This window comes from Ailuropoda melanoleuca, chromosome 11 (genome assembly GCF_002007445.2).
Source record: "Ailuropoda melanoleuca isolate Jingjing chromosome 11, ASM200744v2, whole genome shotgun sequence".
Lineage (NCBI taxonomy): Eukaryota > Metazoa > Chordata > Mammalia > Carnivora > Ursidae > Ailuropoda > Ailuropoda melanoleuca.
Genome location: NC_048228.1, coordinates 55,900,709 through 55,922,541, shown reverse-complemented (window position 1 = coordinate 55,922,541; position 21,833 = coordinate 55,900,709). Strand labels below are relative to the sequence as shown.

The window sequence follows — 21,833 nt, the reverse complement described above, 5'->3', positions numbered from 1 at the left end:
TAATTATATACTGTAGGATATAAGCTTGATGTGTTGGCAAAGGATATCAAAAACCATCAAGTCGTTTCTCTTACTTCAAAAAACTGATGAGTAAGATCCTAAAAACAGCATCGATATCATGCTTATAGGTTACAAAGTGTTTTTTTCAATCATTAGATCACCAAATCATCACATAATCTCTGTTCAGTAATCACATTTCATATGTAGGGAAACTAAAGACCATGAAAGTCCTGCGGACCTACACATAGACCTAGAACATGGCAGAAAGGAAACACAAACCAAGCTTATCAAACTTCTATCTTTTTGCTAGTAGCCTATATATTAAAATAAATTCTGAATTCAGGACTCCACAATGGCAGTACCAATGACTAGTTAAGTCCATCTCTTTTCACTTTATTTCAGAGGAAAAATCAAACTCCTACTAATAAGTGTAATTGCCACGCCCTTCCTTCTCTGCTAATGTAGATGCCACACCACCACCTGAGTTATCGTTTGAAATATACATTGACTTATATTTCTGACTCACTCAAATGCCTTGGGAGGTTTCATCTTATATGCACCTTAAATCCATTTCCCCCACATGGCACTCAAGGCCTTTTATGTACTAACCTTGAGCTTTTTTTTTTTTTTTTGGATTTTCAGTCTTTCTTCTTTTCTTTTTTTTTTAAATTAGCATATAACCTATTATTTGTTTCAGGGGTACAGGTCTGTGATTCATCAGTTTTACACAACACATAGCATTTACCATAGCACATACCCTCCCCAATGTCCATCACCCATCACCCTATCCCTTCCACCCCCCGCCACTCCAGCAACCCTCAGTCTGTTTCCTGAGATTAAAATTTTCTAATGGTTTATCTCCTTCTCTGGTTTCATCGTGTTTCATTTTTTCCTCCCCCTATGATCCTCTGCCTTGTTTCTCAAATTCCACATATCAGTGAGATCATATGATAATTATAATTGTCTTTCTCTGACAGACTTATTTCGCTTAGCATGATACCCTCTAGTTCCATCCACGTTGTTGCAAATGGCAAGATTTCTTTTTCTGAGGCTGCATAATATTCCATTGTATATATGAACCACATCTTCTTTATCCATTCTCTGTTGATGGACATTTCCATAGTTTGGCTCTTTCCATAGCTTGGCTATTGTGGACACTGCTGCTATAAACATTGGGGTGCAGGTGCCCCTTGGGATCAATACATCTGTATCTTTGGGGTAAATACCCAGTAGTCCAATTGCCAGGTCATAGGGTAGCTCTATTTTCAACTTTTTGAGGAACATCCATACTGTGTTCCAGAGTGCCTGCCCCTGCTTGCATTCCCACCAACAGTGTAGGAGGGTTCCCCTTTCTCTGCATCCTTGCCAACACCTGTTGTTTCCTAATTTGTTAATTTTAGCCATTCTGATTGGTGTGAAATGGTAACTCATTGTGGTTTTGATTTGTATTTGTATTTCCCTGACACTTTTTCATGTGTCTGTTGGCCCTTGAGCTTCTTTTTGAATTCCCGCGCCATCAGCCAGCCTCTCTTACAGCCCCAGATGTTATACCACAATACTGCCATTCCCCAAAACTGGCTTTCATTCTCACACTGCTGTGCCTTTGCTTATGGTGCTCTCTCTCCATGCAATGTCCATTCCTCTGTTTCACTATTTAAGTACAATTTATCTTTCAAAACCCAAATTCAATATCATGACTTTCATGAAAAACTTTCTATCTCTCCAAACAGAATGAATAACTCACACTTTGACCTTCTTCCACTACATTTTATTTCCTCTTTTTTTTTTAACAAATCTTACTTTACTTTCATTTCTAATAAAATCATCCATTTACATTTCTGTATCCTTCTCAAGAAGACTGTATGTTCCTGCGGTAACACAATAATATAACTATTCCCCAGTACTTAAGCTCACTATAGGGTACTTGGTGAATGTTTGATAAATAAATATATCGAGAAAACTTTCAAATTCCTAATGTTAAACAAAAGAGCTTTTACATATCTCTGACCTATGTCAACATACAAATTAGCAGATCATTCCTCTTTGTGAAAAAAAAACTTCTTAAAATCAATATACCAATGGTAACATTTCTCTTTTACTCAATTATAGCATTAGCAAAACAAACTGGGTAACTTTGTGTCTATCCACACTTTGCTACAGAAGTTGTAGGACCCATAAAATTTAAAGTCACCAATAAAATTATTTGTCATAAGACAATGTAAAAATCATTATATATGTCTGTCTGTGTATGTATATATATATGTAATTATATATACAATTTGAGATTTTATATATATATATAAATATACACACACACATCTCAAAGGATTTAACATTTGTGTCAGCTATGGAAAAACCAAGTTCAGATTTTAGTTAACCAAATATATATTGCCTTTCATATAAAGTAAATGCACACAGCAAAGATTTTGCAAACTTTATTGAAGAACGACTTGTCTTGATCATCAGTTTCTATAAATCTCATGATGTAACTCTCGAAACAAACCTCTAAAGGAAGAAAAGGTAGCAGGTGGTGATGAAAATAGACTTTCTTACAGTAAATGACAAAAAGCATCCAACAAGATTCTACTTGCACAATGAGCCTTTTATTGTGTCACAATGGCAACCTTTGTCCCACAGGTCAGGAAATGAGAAAAATTCTCTTTGAACAAAGATTATATTTCTCTACTCCAAGTTAAAATTGTTCATAGCTAACACCCCTATCATCAGTGAGGGAAACTCTGCCATGAACCCCTAAGTTGGCTACAAATCAAGGCCAGCCTAATGAGTCTCTTGGCATAACTTGAATAGAGAAACTACTGTCTCCCTTGGTCATTTTCAGGGATCAGAAGTTCCTCAAACATTAAATATTCATTCTTTGGTACTACAGTCAGTGATCCCAGTTAAAACTGTGGGAGGGAGAGCAAGAGGAACAAACTGTCCTCAAAAGAATTTGGTAAATGAATTTTATAATGATTATTTCCCAACCTTACAGCTGACAGATTGGAGGCCACTGCAATACTGAGGAAAGGCAGTCAAGGGAAACCAAGATGGAGGAAAATGAAGGTAGGAAATCAAAGCCCTGAAGAGGGGACAAAGGCAAAGTTTGGCAAGGACAACTCTCTAATTTACTGTGTTTCCTCCATTTTGTTTGCTTAAGTCTTTGATATATGTCCTTAACTCTCAGATTTTATTCATCTCATTATATCATTGTAATTTCCTGGGGTGGGGGGAGAAGAAACTGTCATTTACTTTTAAATACTACATTTGTGAAACAAATACATTCTATTAAAGTTGATCAGTTATTCCCCAGTGGGTGTGGGCAACACCATTCCTGGTCCTGACACTTTTGAGTACTGTGACTAGGGAGGGACTTTTTCAATCAGAGTGTCAGTCAAACCTCCATTTTCTTTTGTAATCTAATGTTCGTTTATGGGGATAGGATCCACAAGAACACTGTCTCCCAAAGTGTGTTTCTTGAAGTATTCTTTAAAACATCATTTACTTAACTATGCTTCCCAAACTAAACTGACCATAGAATGATCCCCATCTCACCTAAAACAGTTGATAAAATTAGTGTGCCCCTGAACACACTATGTTATTTTAAAATGTAATCAGCTATAGAGACACTAAGTACCACATTCACATGGAGTTTATATGCTAATTATTGAAAAAGGCTTTATGGAAAAGTAAACAAAAGGCTAAATTCATCTTCACTATTCTGTTAGTTCCTTGAGGAGAAGACTCACATTTTTGCATATAATCTTTCAGATTTCATTCAGTCACTAAAATCTAAATATTCATTTTGTGTCAATCATTGTGCTAAATGCTAGGGATTTGGACAAAAGGATTTTTTTTTCACCTTTAAGGATCTTAAAGAGATTAACATGTATACAATTACAATAAATATAATAAGCGCTCTAATAAAGTATTCACAGAGTTGTTTTGTTTTTTGGTTTTTGGGATTTTTTTTGCAGGGGGAGTTGTTTGTTTTTAAAGCAGAAGGGAAACTAGCTCTGCCCACACAAATTAGGAAAGGTCCTACAGATGACTTTGATCTGAACCTTAATGGATAAAAAGTAATTGACAAGTAAATAAGCACAAATTAAATGTTCAACAGATGTCTAGATAAACTCTATACTCAGATTAGTATTTTTTTAAAGATTTTATTTATTCATTTATTTTAGAGAGTACATGCATGTGTGCACAGGGAGGGACAAAGGGAGAGGATGAGAGAGAATCTCAAGCAGACTCCCCAGTGAGCACAGAACCCGATGCTTGATCCTAGGACCCTGAGATCATGACCCTGAAATCAAGAGTCAGATGGTGAACCAACAACAGAGCCACCCAGGCCCCAGTCAAATTAGTATTTTTAATGACATTTGGTCTTATTGGGCAAAGTAAAAGAGAATAAAAAATGGGAATAAAATTTAGAACCTGTTTCTAATGTATAAAAAATTAATATAAATTTCTCTTAACCTTAGGAATACCCTTTGACCTGAGAAACAAAAGAGAAGGTAATAAACATTTTATTATATTCTTGTTCAATACATAACATTTCTGCTAATTTTTCATATGGATATAGAGAACAAATATCACCTGATGAGTTATTTCCTTAGTAAATGGCTAAGACATCCAGGAGGTAGTTTTTCTCCAGAATTCTATGTGAATTCAGTAATACTGCTGCAGAGTTATTCTTTTGGTTAAACTTCTGGCTGAGGTTCTGTCAAACCAAGGAGTTGAAAGAAATTAGCAGCAACAGAACAAGGTGAAAAGTGAGGTACTGGCAGTTAAAGGGTTCCTCCCTCCAACAGCTTAAGAATCCATCTAATTTCTCTCAACTATCCAAGACTTTAGTAGAGCAATGAAATACAACCAGGGGGCACACTGATCTCTAGCAGCAATCACTCCAAGTGAGAGTCCAGCGAGAGCTCAGCTCCACAATCAGGGGGAAGTCAGTTCTAATGCTCTCAGGAAAATGAATCCCAGAAAATCCATCTCTTATCCACATACACTGGCTCTTCAGTGAAGTAAATGAGAATTCCAGGAAAAACAGATAATACGCCTGCCTACATCTGGAGTTCTTCGTGACCAGGTTCTGATATCATCAAGAAGAAAGTAGTAAATTCCAACTTTCAAGTGTATAAAAAGCTATTTAGTTGCTTATTTCCTATGCAGATTTCCAGGGACACTTCCCCTCTAAAAACCCTGACTCAGTAGTGTGTGATGACATAAAGATTTGCAACTTAAACAAATATCCAGATAATTAATAATTTGTGCAACAAATATTTGAGTGTCTAAAATGTGCCAGACACAATGCTATGCAGTGGGGAACTTAGGTTTTAGTGAAAGAAGACAGAGAATAGTAAATGAACATATATAAATTTGAAAATAATCTCATGTGGTAATATATTATGAAAAAAATAAGAAGATAAAATAATAGAGCAATGAAGGGAAGGAAACGACTATTTAGAAAATGTGCCAAGAAACATCTCTGAGAAGACGTTTGAGCTGAAACTTAAATAATATAAAGGAGACATTATTTAAGAAGAACTAGGGTAAATTTCAGAGACTATGAGCACAAGTAAAAAGTTCCTAATTTGGGAAAGAGTATGGCACTTTCTATGAAGAGAAAAGTTATTGAGGCTGACACAGAGAGAGAAAAAGAAATAGAAGATAACTTAGGAGGGACAGAGACACAAGAAGTCATAAGGAAACTAATAGGCACCGATAAAATGCTTGGAATTTATCCTAACTGCTAGAGGAAGCCACTGAATGACTTTAAGGAGGAGAATAATCCTACCAGGTATATGTTCAAACAATAACATTTTTATAACTGCGTGAAGAATGTTTGTAAGGTGACAAAAGTAGGGAGACCAGAACTGAGATGGTCAAGTGTGAGATGTCAGTAGCTGGGACTGATTAGGGCAATAACGGTAAGACTAGAAAGTGCTGGCAGATTCCAGATATATTGTTAAAATAGGGTTTATAATTCTTTTTTTTTTCCAAAGTAGCTCCTTTTATTTTTTTTACATAAAAAAATGGGACCAGTGAGGTAGGGACACATGCAGGGGATGACAGAATCCCTCCTTGGCCTCAGGCCTCTGTCCCCCATCTTGCAGAGGGAAACAGAGGAGTAGGCTGAGGAGGGGCCCAGAGATTCTCCAGCCCACTCTGAGAGTCAGGGGCCAGGACCCCTTTAATTCTCAGGCTCCCTGCCCTGAGCCCGTGGGCAGCATGGACTCCCGGGAGGTGGCTGCCACCCTTCCTCTGCCCTGAGTTCAAGCAGAGCAGCAGATGGCAACATGTCTGGCAACACTGAGTTCTGGAGGGGACAAAAGATGACTCATAGGATTTTGTCCTCAGCCACAGAGAGTAACATGGTGTCATTTACTAAAAAGGAAAAAACTAGTAGAGGACTTGATTGAGAAAAAGGATGTGTTTGGAAATAAAATACTGTTTTGTTCATGATAAATGTGGGATGTCCATTTCACATGCAAATGGAAATGTTTAAGCACCTGCTGGATACCTGAATCTGTAGTTCAATGGAGTTAAGAGAATGCATATCATATTTCAAGCTATAGGAATGAGTAGGTCAACTATAATGATACTAAGGAGAGGGAAAAATGGTAGAAATGTAGTAAACTCTGGAAGAAACCGTGAAAGTTTTCCCAATATTAGAATTTGAGAAACCTAAGAGGAGCCAAAAGAGAAATTAAAAGCAGCCAATAATTTGGGAGGTAAAAATCAATCAATCATACAAGTCAGAAAGATCAATCACCATGCCAAAGGCTCCAGAGATTGATTAAGAGAAGGATCTAAACATTTGCACTGGATTTGGCTACACAGAGGTCATAGTTGACCTGACTATATATTTTGAATGGTATGAGAGGAATAAAAGACCTATTAGAGTAAATAAAGCACAGAGTTACAGAGAGTCCTAGGATCATATTGGATATATAATGCTTTACAGAATTGAAAGCTTTCTTGATTACCTTTTATTTTTTAATCTGTGTTATTACAGTGAACCCAGAAACTCTGGGATTCTAAAAGTTACTAAGGCATAAATTTATATGTGCACTAATGCTGAAGTCATAACAACACTCATTCTGGGCTCCAGATGATAGTAAATGTCTTCTCAGAGCCTCAGAAGGGTCTCCCTACCTATGTCCAACAGAAAGCATTATCTTTGTACATGCTCTCTGCAAGCAGAGACTGTGACTGTCTACTACCTTCTTTGAAATGCCTTGTTTATAATAAGAACTGTGTGTGTGTACTGTTTATTTAAATGCATTGTCTTTGGGAGAGCAAAACTGCAATATTCCATTTTGCTGGTGTTGAAAAATTTTAAGAGCATTTTACACTACTTTCCCAGAATTTTCACATATAGCAAAGGTTTCCAAACATACAAATTTCTGCATTAAAATATTAATTTTCTGATGCCTTAAGAATTAATCATTTGGAAAGTTTATTGCTATTGACATTGCAACTACTGTCACAAACACTGTTACAGTTCAAGCACATGATAGAGTATTGCCATCAGCCTGGTACTAATGAAGGAGCTGAGAAATAAAATGAGACAGAAAAAAATAAAACCACATGCTGTGAATACCACCGAAAGAAAAGAGAGATAAAGTACATATCAGATGTGAAAAATGCTAACAGAACAAAAAGTTTTTAAGGATAAAAGAATGCATAGGTGTTAATAATCACCATTTTACTTATCACAAAATGATTATTTCACAGTCCTTGAAATATGAACTTACAAACCCACAATCCCCTCTTACTCAGCTCCACTATGTAGTTATATAAATAGACACTGATTCAGGACCTAAACAAAAAGAAGCCATAGCGTCCTCTTCCCACTCTCCAGGAATGTTTTAGGAGTATACGATGACCCCTGAATTAAATATATGACTAGGTCAAGGCTAGTTTCAAACTGCAAACACTCTTAAGGTTTAAGACCTTGTTTACCACTATCCCAACTCCCTGAGAGATTTCACATCATTGGAGCTCTGATCTTCCTTTTGTTTTTCTTTGGAAAACACCAGAGTATGTGAATAGCCCCAACGCACAGTTCACTTAGTTCATCTGCATCAGTCTTTCAAAATTCTTTGGCTCTCCTAGACTGCCTTAGGTCTATATATATATATGGGGAATATTCAGTGTCACTAGTACTCAAGTAAATGCTAGACTATGAGCTTCACAAGGGCAAGGATCTTGCCTGCATTGGTTACTAATTTATCCCTAATGCCTGGAACAGTACTTGAGCTAATATAAGTGCTCAACAAATAATATCCAGTTTTTCAAAAAGGTCAGATTAGTGTTTCAGGTGGATGGGTGACCCCACTGTAGAAATGGTTTTCTCTTGGTATGGGTAAGGATTTCTAGCATTCTCCAGTGAAATACAATTACTGAAAAACATTTTCCCACTAGAACAATGTTATTAAAGGCGTTCTCACCCTCTGATACTTGTGAATAACAACAACAATAATAATAATTTAAATAGATAAAGTACTGGTAATTGTGAATTAAATAAAGACTCAACTGAAAATCAGTATCATTCTATGGCTCTAAATCAATGACTGAGAAATTACCACGTAGAAAGGAACGCCTTCATGATTTGGAGATTGACCAGTCCGTAATCTTCTATCACTTGACCTTGACAACCAAAGAAAAAAGGTATCATTAAATAGTTCATATAGAATGGCTGGTTTTATTATTCTAGCAGCTTGTTTTAGCAGTTTTGAATCTCTGCCATCTTTCTTCAAACAGCAGAAGCCAACTATTCTGAGAAATAGAAAAATCTCAACTCACTCTGTACAAACCCAATAAGCACCCATTCAATGATTCTGAATACTGTTCCTAACATTCTAAGACATGAAATAGTTCTAATAAAAAGGCAAGAATATATGCAGAGCTACAATGCCGGTATTATTTCTTGTATTCTGGCAGTCTTACATTGATTCCTGTAAATACTTCCGTCTTGCCAAGACCTCACAGCACCATTAACATTTTTCCCCCAGAGAAATGCAAACAAAAGAAAATACCCTTTTTTTAATTAGCTAGGCAAATCATTTGGTTAGCTGTATTTTGCCAAAATATCCCCCATATTGGTGGTTTTATGACACTTACTATATATTTTAGAATGAGCTATCCCTGAAATAGAACAATTATCCGCAACTCAGTAATTTAATTTTGTATATGCAGAGAGTTACCTACGTTACTAAAATCTGAAAATCTAAAATAAAATTTGGTTCATAAGAGCTTAATCAAGGAATAAATATGTGTTGAATGCTTACACCATGAGTTGACTGAAAACTTGACAGCAGCTCAAATGCAAATGGCTATGTTAAATTGATTAAAATATTTCACATGTAGATTTGACTTGTAAGAAACTGTTCTTGGGTGTATAAGAAATGGTCATTTTTCTAATTTTTAGAAATCAATATAGATGTAATTCCGTAAAGACCAAATAGAGCTCATAATATATGTAGTATCACCTGGTATCCAGGTTCTTAAATGAAGAAATCTTTAAAATATGAGAGTGTTGTGGTTAGCTACTTTTCATTTTCACAACAGCTTTAAATTCAAATAGGTAGGATTAGTTAATTAAGAATTCAATTAATTTTTTAGAACTCTTCTGTATCTCTTTAAGAAACATAAAAATTCATTCTTTAAAAAGTGTGAGTAGTCTCTTTTCAAGCTTTACGAACCACAACTCTATTTCCCCCTCTGCATTTCATTAACTATGATTGACCCAAAGATGACCCTGCTGTCATCATATCTTTCTTTTTTGTCATCTTCCTATTCCGTGAAATGTAAGAGGAAAATAAATCACATGATGCAAGGCACAAATACCCTTTAATAAGTCTTCGGTTTTTTACCCTGGGTCTTCCCTACAACTGAGAGGCCAACTCAACCTACTGCCAAGCAAGACCTGACAGGCACAAGGAAAGGTAATCATATTGAAACACCCAGACAGAATGACTTCTTTTCACAATACTTAGTAATAATACCACCAAAGTTATTTTAGAAGCACAATTTCTTCCTCTTATATTGTTAACCTTGAATATGTCTTACTTGATTTTGACATTAGTTTCTAACCTAAACCTTAGATTCTGAATGATGTTATGACCAAATTTACTTTAAACTTCACTTTCGGGTAAAGGTCAAGTTTTGATACTGCTAAACTGTTAAAGACAATGTAAATTCTAAAGATAAGGTAGAGAGGCAAACCAAGAAACAGACCCTTAACTACGGAGAACAAACTGATGGTCACCAGAGGGGAGGTAGGTGGGGGGATCAGTGAAATAGGTGATGGGGTTTAACAAGAGCACTTGCGATGAGCATGGGCTATTGTATAGAAGTGTTGGGTCAAAATATTGTACACCTGAAACTAATATTACACTGTATGTTAAGTGGAATTTAAATAAAAACTTTTAAAAAATCATAGACACTAAAAAAATAATTAAAAAATAAAAAAAGGTATTTAAGACAAAGAATCTATTTCTACAGACAAATGTGGAGGGTTAACTTTTCAGCAAATGACATGTAATAATAATCTAGATTGATCCCTTAATTTCAAATATAATTCTATGTAAAGGTCACAATTTTACTTGCTTATAACTATTGTTTTAAAACATGTCTTTTGCATCTTCATTAAAGGTGAACAGTTCTATTATTTCACAAATTATTTCTATTTTACCAAGTGATGAAGGCAAATTCAAGTCCTAATTGGTTTAAGTAGACGATAAGTAACATATAGTCTTCTCTCTGGTTTCTGTTTATGCTAAAAAGGAAGGAATTACTACCATTTTACAGAATGTTTTGTGTATGCGCATGTGCCTGTATGTCTGTGTTATAATTCTGTGAGAATTGAACGGGAGTCCTATTTACTATAGAAATTTATTGTTCAGTCTATAATTTTAAAAGTTATCTGGTGATTATAAGACAATATTTTTGTCTATGATACTTGCTAAGACTAGATCTTAATCATTCCAATAACAAAAAAGAAATAGTAACTCTATGACATGATAGAGGTATTATCACCACAATGGCAATCATATTACAATATATAAATGTATCAAATAGACATGTTGTATACCTTAAATTTATAGTGTTATGTCAAATATATTTCAATAAAAAAGTTAACTGGCAAGTAAAGAATTAATAAGGAACCCCATCCCTCTCAATGAAATTTGAGTTTGCTGTCGGTTGTACAGATTTGATTCCATATGAATTCTTTTCTATCCACTGATATCCCATCAACAGTTTTGAAGTCAGTTTAGTAGACAGCCTTCTTAATCATTATTACCTGGGAATCGAGGCAAATAGAGTTTGATGTGTTTCCCCTTTCCACGCCTGGGCTGTAACTCTCTTTTGTAAAACTCTGTTTCTAGGACTCAAGTCTATTACAAGTATGGCAATAACAGGAGCTATAACAAGATGTAGTTAGTACTTGCTTCACAAATACAATATGCGTTTAAATATTAAAAGTTTGAAGTGTTATATGAATCTTTCTAAAAAGGTAATTTATTAAAAAAGTCAAATAAGCAGGTGTGACAACCCTATATTCCTTCATAAGGATAAGGCTAATTTATTTTTTTATATATTCAAAGCCACTGTAATTGTCATATTTATATTTCTTATGAAAACAATCAATAATATAATTTATGATTACTACAGAAGTATATTATAAAGAATGTAGTTTCAAGATCCACCCCCTTCCCTCCATCTTACATGATCCCATTAGATCGATCATGGAATTACAGAATTTTAGAAATCACTTAGTTAAACTTTCATTTTATAGGTTAGAAAGAGAAGGTCCAGGCAAGGGAAATTACTTGGCCAAAGTTAAACAAGCAGAGATAGGGACTGGGCTAGAACGCAGTCCTCCAAAGGAATGTATAATCACAATGCTCTCCAATCTAAAACCACTCAACTGTTTCTGCTATTTACAAAACCATGCCCAACTCTTTCAACTGGCATTCAAGGCCTCTCCTTTTGCTGCCCTAAACTTTCAACTTTATCTTTCACTTCTAATAAAACACTACTCCGTTCAAAATGTCCGTGGATATCCCCAAGGCTTTCTTCTCTCTCTCCTCCCCTCTCCTCTTCTCTTCCTCCTCTCCTCTCTCTTCTGTCCTCTCCTGTCTCTCCTCTCTTCTCTCTCCTCTGCTCTCTCTCCTGTCCTCTCCTTTCTCTCCTCTCCTCTATTTGGGAAGTTTTTGCCCCTATTTATCTCTCCACGGACAAATCCCATCTATATGCCATCTCCTACACAAAGAATTTGATGATTCTCTTAACTGACACCTATCTGCAGAAAACCACTTATGGCATTTTCCACTTTCTTTCCTCTTACACTGATTTGTGTATGTTGTAACTCTCTTCCTAAAACTGATGCTAGTATCCCTTGTATCCCTGATAATCTCAAATTTGGTTTTTCTAAAGCTTATGATAAAATAGATTTTCCACATTGGCAAAATCTACCCATAAATCTAGCTATTTTTCCCTTACAGCAAAAAAAAACCCAAACAAAAAGTGTTCCAAATTACTTCTAAATTATAAAAGATCCTATTAATTTATTTTTTTTTAATTTTTATTTTTAGGTGCAATGATGAAGAGTTTTTTCCTAGTTGTGAATATCGTTGCATTAGCCTTGCCATTTTTGGTGAGTCAATTTCATCTAATCAATTTGTAGTAAGACATTAAGAAAATTTTATTTAAAAGTTCTAATTATGCTAATTTCTAAGTGCAGTTAGACTTCATAGAACAAAATAACTGCATACTAGCTATATTTTTAAAAGCAACTTATTTCTTATTTATTTTATATTACAAAATTAAAGTCATGTTCTTCTGTAAATGTTTTTGGCTCTCAGGAATTAAGAAATCAAACTTTATTATGTATGAAAAACCCTTGGGGCTCCTGGGTGGCACAGCGGTTAAGCGTCTGCCTTAGTCTCAGGGCGTGATCCTGGTGTTATGGGATTGAGCCCCACGTCAGGCTCCTCCGCTGCGAGCCTGCTCCTTCATCTCCCACTCCCCCTGCTTGTGTTCCCTCTCTCGCTGGCTGTCTCTATCTCTGTCAAATAAATAAATAAAATCTTTAAAAAAAAAAAAAGAAAAAAGAAAAACCCTTAAAATTCTCATACTATACAGAAAATACATTTTGGGGAAAAAAACAACAGTGGAAATATTTTTAAGTTATAAAATGCTCTAAAAATAATTCCTAAAGAATAAATATATAAATCATAGTTGAGGATAAGAAATTCCTTTAATTAAATTCCTATCTTACATAGATCCATTTTCTTTAGGGACTAAATCCTTAAAACATTAGGAGCTTGGTTAAAGATTTTCCACCAGTATCAAAGACCTTGACACATCTGCCTTTAACATTCAAACATCATTGTGTCTTTTGTTATGCTCTTCCAGTTAATGTCAACTGATTTCTCCCCAGGGATAGCATCCATAAACAATTCTATGGTTTTCAGGTATTTTCTTGAATTACATGCTGTATGTTAAAGCTACTGGACCAAGAGAAAAGGTTTGGCCTCTCTCTGTTGATTTTTTTTTTTACTTGCTTTCATTGTTGTTTTGGCTTTTGCTCTGTTTCATTTTCATGTTCATTCAGGGATCCCAGGCACTTATTTGCCAACAGTTAAGAGCAAGAAGACAAACAGAAGATGCTATATGACCATCTCTTACATCATAAATTTTGGAAGGCCCTATCCCTTGTTTCATAATTCATTTATTACTAAATTTAGACTTGCTTTTAAGTTAATATCCATTAAGTAATTCTATTAGGTAAATTCTTAGAGTTAAACTTTTTTAAAATTTGAATTATTATGACTTTCACATATATTTTATTTATTCTTTGAAATGCCATTTTATTGTGGCCACCAGCACATTTCAAACTTGGGTTTTCTCTTTGAGGTCCAGGAGTTATAATTTAAATATTAAGAAAATTATTATTTTAGGTTCCTAGACACAATTCCAATATGTGGTGGGGGGGAACACCAAGTAATTTTTGGACACCACGAGTGTTGAAGAATTCAACTGAATTCTGACACTATCTTCCCAGAGATAGTATCAAATTCCACCGGTTAAGGGTTCAGACCTACACCACCTCTCACTTCAGACACTAGTTGCAAGCCCAGGCTGTTACCTGTAGTTCTGAAGACTGTCTATAGATGGGAAGTTTCCACAACCTCCTCCTTGGGTTTGGTTAATTCGCTGGAGTAGCTTACAGAACTCAGGAAATGTTTTACTTACTAGATTACCAGTTTACCATAAGAGGATATAATGCAGGAACAGTCAGATGGAAGAGATGCATAGAATAAAGTATGTGGGAAGAGGTGCAGAGTTCCCATGTCCTCTCCAGAAAAGTCACTCTCCCTGAATATCCATGTGTTCACCAACCCAGAAGCTCTTCCAACTCATACTTTTGGGCTTTTATGGAGGCTTCATTACGTAGGGATGACTTACCAGCCACTGGCAACTGATTCAACCTCCAGTCCCTTTCCTTTCCAGGGAGGATCAGAGGGTGGGACTCAAAGTCCCAAACATCAAATGAAGTGGTTGGTTTCTCTGGCAACAAGCCCCCATCCTTAGGTGGGGTCCAAATGTCACTTCATTAACATAATAAAAGATACCTTCTTCCCCAACACACTCCCATCACTTAGGAAATTACAAGGGTTTTAGGAGCAAAACAGTCTCAGAAACTAGAATGAAGATCAAACATGTATTTCTTATTATAAATGGCAATATCACATGATCCACAACTGCCTGCTCTATGGCAACCTCAATTTGAGAGTGCTGTAGCTCGCAAACACTCCTTCCCATTTTCACAAAGGCTTCAAGCCCCAGCGACATGAACAAATAACTCAAAAGAAAGAATGAAAGTTTATAGATTTTACCATTCAATCTTATGAGTAGTCAAAATTATACATATTTTGTGATAGTATCTTTTATGTGTTAATTTATCTCTTCTCTCTAAATATAGTCAGGATAATATTTATTACTTACAATTATGTGATGAGTTGCCACTCTTATAGCCTATTGGTGGATTATAAGTTGGCAAAACTTTTCTGTACAGCAATTTGATAATTTCTAGCAAATAATTTTTGTCCCCCCAAAAGTCACATTTTAAAAAAAGCTATCTTAATAAATCTATGAAAACAATTAAAAAGGACACTGGTATATGACAGATGTTATTCATCTATCTATTTATAATAAAACAGCTTTTTGAAAGAAGCTTAATGGTTAGCAATAAAGAAAAACATTTCATGACATAATCATTAATCATTCACTTTCAACTATAAATATTCATATATAAAAACTATGAGATAAATTGAAAAATATGATTCATGCTTCTTGAAAAAAAGCAAGATACAAGATATGTACTAAAATGAACATATACCAAGAAGATATGTACAAATTGACATTATATGAAGATGTCCAGATTCAGAATTTTTGAGTGTGGGCAAACTTTCTAGAATATTTCTATTACTTTTTAAATTTAAAAATAGTAATATAATACATTTAGAGCAAAGAAATCTCTATCTCAACATACCCTGAATTTTATTATTTTATCAAATTTCTGATTTTCTGTACCTACATCTTCCAAAAGGTTTCTAGAGTCTTTTTATACCCAAAGGGTATGTGTAAAAGTCCTAAACTAGATCTATCACGTATTTAATGTTATTGATGTAGTAAAGACATTAGGGTTTGAAGCTGACAGCCAAAAAAGAATTCTTGAGATGTCTTTGGTGCAAAAAGATGGTTTTATTGAAGCACAGGGACAGGACCTGTGGGCAGAAAGAGCTGCACTGGGGTCATGAGGAGTGGCCCATTATATACTTTCAAGTTGGGAGGGGGTAAGGGATAGCCTAAGTATCTAAGGAATTTTGGAAGCAAGGTTTCCAGGACCTTGAGGGGGCTAGCTATTGTTGGGAAAGGTCATTTATTACCATCTAATAAAACCTTAGTCATGGGACCTTTCATATGTATATCAGTGGGTCATATGCTAGGGGGATGATTGCCAACATGTAACTTTGCAGGTAAAAATAAAGGAAGTTTCCAAAAGAATTTTTATATATTAAAGTAGACTTACAGGATCTTGGGGGTCAGGTTAAGATGCCTTTTGCCCTTAGCAAAGTGTCAACATTAAGGCATTGAGTCCCTAGAAGAATGTCATTCTGCTGTTTCAAGGACTTGTCAATGGGCTGTAAGTAGTAAGGAAATTTAATAATTTTTTTTGGCTTTTGTTTCCCACATCATTATGACCTCATCTCAAAAGTTTATAAAACCTTTTTGAGTTTTTAAAGCTCTATAAGTATGCTTACGGAAATTGTTTTCTCACTCCTGATTCCCTATACATGTTGCAATCCAGAAGAAAAGTATTGTAAAAACAAATGAAAGTTGATTTTTAAAAAACCTATTATTTATGTACATTACTTATGAATCTATAGTATTTATGTATTTTATGTATATTTATGTATATTATTTATTGTATGTATAGTATATATTACTTATATACTAATGTTATGTGAAAAACAATTTTTTTTCAATCTAGATAAACCTCACATATCATCTTAGGAGAGCAGGAAAAAAATATACTCAATGCTTCTCTTATTTTTAACAATGTACATTCAAAAAACAAACAACCCCCCCCAAAACCTAATTGATGTACATTCAATACAAACTGAATATAGGTTATTCATATTTTTCATTTAAGCAAATATTATGTATACTTGTTGGCATAAGAGTCCGATGATCATATTATATTCAACCTTAAATTCTTCTTCTCCCCAGTGGTGATTTTAAAGATTTTAATTAGTTTATTGCTGTCACTTCTTGAGTGGTTCACCACAGGCTTTATATATTAAATAACCATGGAGAATGCTTTACAATATTTTACAATATTAAAATAAAAGCAAAGAAACCGTATTTTGTCTTTAGTACAACAGATTTTTAAAAACACACAAAAAATCTGGACTCTGCCCAATCCATTTTTTAACTTATTTCTTATTTCTGTGAACCTCAGCAGGGTGCAGAGGTGCAAAATCAGGAACAACCAACTGTAAGTTTATTTTAATTATTTCTAGTAGAAACATGAACTCTGAAGTATAATATTATGCAAAGTTCAATGATAATTAAATGCCTTCTGTCTAAAAATTAATAAATAAACCCCATAAAATAATCTAATAATCTTTGAAAAAAATACCACTTTAGCAACTAATCATACGAATCAACCTCAATATTCATCTGAAAATCTTGGATTCTTTTCATAACCCAAGTCATGTGTTTTGGTTTTTCTGTATTTTTGCAGCATGAGAAAACTGTCTCAGAGTTTAATATTGGGAATAAAGGAAAACAAATGTAAGGTTTAATATCTCCCCTGACTGAAGACTTAGGGAAAGATCACTCTCTGACCCATCTTTGAATATTTCTCATACATTTGCATTGACTTCCTTTTTTTGTTCCCCAAATATGTTTGAATGAACACATTTAAATATGTCTCCTTTCATGAGAAATACTTGCTTTGCAGTGTAATTTTGTTGACTTGTTTTACTGATATGGAAAGGTCTAATGACATATTTTTATAAATGCACATAACCAACAGAGACAAATAAAAATGGAAAATTCCCTAACTGATCTTTAATGAATAAAATGAAGCTGAAAAGAATCCAAAGTATAAATCCAGGAATCCTCCCACATCACATTATTTTAGTATTCTGCTATAATTAGTTTGGGAAAAAAAAATAAATGTGCCCTCAACCTAGACTCTAGATAAATAAAATTTATAAACATTAACAAATTTGTGCTAAGAATACATATACACACACATATGAAAATATGTTTATGCACATATATTCCTGTGTGTGTGTGTGCTATGTTTGTGCACAGTGCGTCAAAGCTCTGTATGAGATTTTTCTAGCTATTGTACTTATTATAATGCCCCACATTTACTGAGCACTTTTCATATATGCCAAGACCTAGGCAACGTGGTTTTACATTATGGGTTACCTCATCTAATTTGTTTGAAACTAACATTATTTTTAATATTTGTTGAAAATCAAAAGTAGAAGGGAAGTGTACAAGTCTGTATCTTATAAAAGAATATGGTTGCTGAGCTCACTACTTCCAATATTGTAGTTATTCAATGTCAAACACTAAAATATATACTTCAAAAAGTTCTGATTTAAAATATCTCTACATTCTAGCCTACAATAATACCATCTGCATAACGTATTCTTTTTACAGTGCTGTGAGAATGATGAAAGACTGTCCAATCAGAAAACTGCCAAGTACATCCCATTTCATTATGTGCTAAATAACTATCCTCGCTATGAACCCGCTTACTACGCACATAGACCAGCTGTACCAATTAATCATCAATATGTGCCTTATCCATATTATGCAAAACCAGTTGCAGTTAGGCCATATGCCCAAATTCCTCAATGGCAAGTCCTGCCAAATGCCTACCTACCCACCGTGGTGCATCGCCCGCACATACATCCATCATTTATTGCCATTCCCCCAAAGAAAATTCAGGATAAGACAGGCATCCCTACCATCAATACCGTTGCTACTGCTGAGCCTACATTTATTCCTGCCACTGAACCACTGAACACTGTAGTCACTTCAGATGCTTCCTCAGAATTCACTATCTCAAGCACACCTGAGGCTACCGCAGTTCCAGTAACTTCACCTGTGGTTTAAAAACTCTGAGGAAACATCAAAGAAGACAACACAGGTAAATGAGCAAAAGACAAAAATAAATAGTACAGATAAGATTCATGGATTTCTTGGTACAATCATAATACCTAAACTAATATAATAGATAAGCCTGTTATAGGAGCAGGCAAAACGGGTTCATTATAATTTTAATTTGATGGTGCCATGGCATTGATATACTAGAGTCTGTTCCAATAAGAAATGAAATATCTTATTTTACAAAATGCAGAAAAATTGGAGATGATATTATCAAACCTTATTTCAACAATTGGAACACTCATAGTTTTATTTCATTCCTATTCATACACACAGATGGTAGAGTGAAATACTATGTTAAACTTGTGATTTTTCTTATCTCAAAAATAAATTTTCTGAGAATATTTATATAAAATATGAGTTTAAGTATTTTAAACACTTAACTATCGTTCTTGAACTCTAATTTTGCCCTGAATCAAGCAAAAGGAAATACATTTCCCATGCATTTCTTTATTCCAGACATGATTTCTGAAAGGATCCATGAAGTTCAAACACTCAAAATTTCTTATATTCTAAGATGAACCCATGCAAGAATTGTAATTCTTAATTTGAAAAGCACGTACATACTAAAAGAATACATTCAGAATTTTTTTTAAATACTTTCAGAAACTTAAATGTGATACCAACATTTCCATTTATTATTTGGATCAATGAATAATGGCAGAGTCTAATATAACTTGAAACTTATGGGAAGAAATTAAAAGGAAAGATCAATAAAGGAAAGTTACAAAATTTTGAGTTTCTTTGCAATAAATATTATCAGTGCCTCACACTGTCTATATATTATCTAATCTGCAATACAACACAGTGACCTGTGATACAAGCAGAACAGTGTTAGACCAGAGGGGGGTGTTTCTTCCATCTTGTGACTTTAGGCAAGTCCCTACTCTTTCTGAACTTTCATTTTCTCTTAATTTTGATTTCTATAAGGCTCAAGTGACAATGCATATTGTGAAAAGATTGTAAAATTGATCAGTCCACAAACTGTACTAGAAAAAATAAAATCAGTAAGTGCTAAAATTTACTTTTAAACAATAGATTGTCCTTACTAAATGATAAAAATTTAATACAGTTATCTCAGATTATTCCTATAGCAACCATATGGAATACATTATATTACTATCTTCAATTCACAAAAGAAAAACAACAGGCCCACGGATCTTAAAAATTACCACAGCTCAGAAGTTCAAAACAGGAACCAAATCAAACTTGTCTGGTTTCAGATAGTAAAGTGTAATTACTACGCTATCTATTTCTATATGGACTGTCTAATATGCAGAAGAACAGAAAACACTATGGCTTCCTTGGATCGGTGTATCTGTAAATTGTTATTATTTAGTTGCTCTTTAATAGGATATACGGTAGGAAAAAGAAGATAAGATGCTGGGTAAATTTTGGACTTATTAAAATTTAGAAAAAAATGAGAAAATTAATGGAGACAACATGAAAGCAAGTAGTACAGTTATATATTGTATTGATTCAAAATGTTACATGATTGTTTTTAATGAAATAATCATTATTTCAATAGCTATAATTGTTCAAAATTCATGAATCTAGATTTCTAAGTTAAAACCAATATATAATATCGCTTATAAAGAAGCATGTTAAGGACACTGTCTTGGTGTAAACATTAGGTGAAGTCAATTATTTTTAGTTACTATAAGCAAATTTTAAATTTTAAATTTAAATATTTGATAAAATCCTTGGATATAGACATAAGAAACAAATCATTTAAGCTAAATAAAAGTGTACAAGAGAACTGTTAATATACTATGAACTAAATTTCTAAACTGTTGTCATTTTTCATAGGTCTTGCTGAAACCAAATAACTACTCTTAAACTCTCCTTTGGTCACTCATCTACCTTCATTCAAGAGAGAATGTGATTTTGATGGATTTGGCTCCTTTCTCTTCTCCCCTCCGATTTTACATCCATATCACATTTAATTTTTTGTTTCTTGCACAATAAAGCCATCTGAATGCAAGTGGATCTCTTTTTTTTAATTTCTCATTATGTTAGGTTAGTCACCATACAGTACGTCATTAGTTTTTGATGTAGTGTTCCGTGATTCATTGTTTGTGTATAACACCCAGTGCTCCATATAATACTTGCCCTCCTTAATACCCATCACCGGCCTAGCCCAAACTCCCACCTCCTCCCCTCTGAAACCCTCAGTTTGTTTCCAGAGTCCATAGTCTCTCATGGTTCATTCCCCCTTCTATTTACCCCCCTTCATTCTTCCCTTCCTTCTCCTACCAATCTCCCTGCTATTCCTTATGTTCCACAAATGAGTGAAACCATATGATAATTGTCTTTCTCTGCTTGACTTATTTCACTTAGCATAATCTCCTCCAGTCCCGTCCATGTTGCTGCAAATGTTGNATTCGTTCTTTCTGATAGCTGAGTAATATTCCATTGTATATATGGACCACAGCTTCTTAATCCAGTCATCTGTTGAAGGGCATCTCGGCTCCTTCCATGATTTGGCTATTGTGGACAATGCAGCTATGAACATTGGGGTGCATATGGCCCTTCTCTTTACTACGTCTGTATCTTTGGGGTAAACACCCAGTAGTGCAATTTCTGGATCATAGGGTAGCTCTATTTTTAACTTTTTAAGGGACCTCCACACTGTTTTCTAAAGTGGCTGTACCAACTTGCATTCCCACCAACAATGTAGGAGGGATCCCCTTTCTCCACATCCTCTCCAACAATTGTTGTTTCTTGCCTTGTCTATCTTTGCCATTCTAACTGGCGTAAGGTGGTATCTCAGTGTGGTTTTGATTTGAATTTCCCTGATGGCTAATGATTTTGAACATTTTTTCATGTGTCTGTTAGCCATTTGTATGTCTTCATTGGAAAAGTGTCTGTTCATATCTTCTGCCCATTTTATGATTTGTTTATTTGTNTATTTGATTATTTGTTTCTCATGTATTGAGTTTGAGAAGTTCTTTATAGATCATGGATACCAGCCTTTTATCTGTAGTTTCATTTGCAAATGTCTTCTCCCATTCTGTGGATTGCCTCTTTGTTTTGATAATTGTTTTCCTTTGCAAGTA

At 34.5% G+C, this 21,833-nt stretch overlaps 1 protein-coding gene across 3 annotated transcripts; it reads left to right on the top strand.

Moving 5' to 3' along the window:
• Window positions 1-2,928: 2,928 nt before the first annotated feature.
• On the top strand, window positions 2,929-18,739 carry CSN3 (casein kappa). 3 transcript variants are annotated; one of them, XM_034670939.1, is made up of 5 exons: window positions 2,929-2,953; window positions 4,482-4,514; window positions 12,609-12,670; window positions 17,045-17,080; window positions 18,265-18,739. In XM_034670939.1, the coding sequence occupies exons 3-5, from the start codon at window positions 12,614-12,616 to the stop codon at window positions 18,721-18,723; spliced, it is 552 nt and encodes a 183-aa protein (XP_034526830.1). In that variant the 5' UTR covers window positions 2,929-2,953; window positions 4,482-4,514; window positions 12,609-12,613; the 3' UTR covers window positions 18,724-18,739. The 3 variants fall into 3 exon arrangements, with proteins under 3 accessions (XP_034526830.1, XP_019655515.1, XP_019655516.1); XM_019799956.1 differs by lacking the exon at window positions 2,929-2,953 and adding an exon at window positions 2,981-3,063; XM_019799957.1 differs by lacking the exons at window positions 2,929-2,953; window positions 4,482-4,514 and adding an exon at window positions 2,981-3,063.
• Window positions 18,740-21,833: the final 3,094 nt, after the last annotated feature.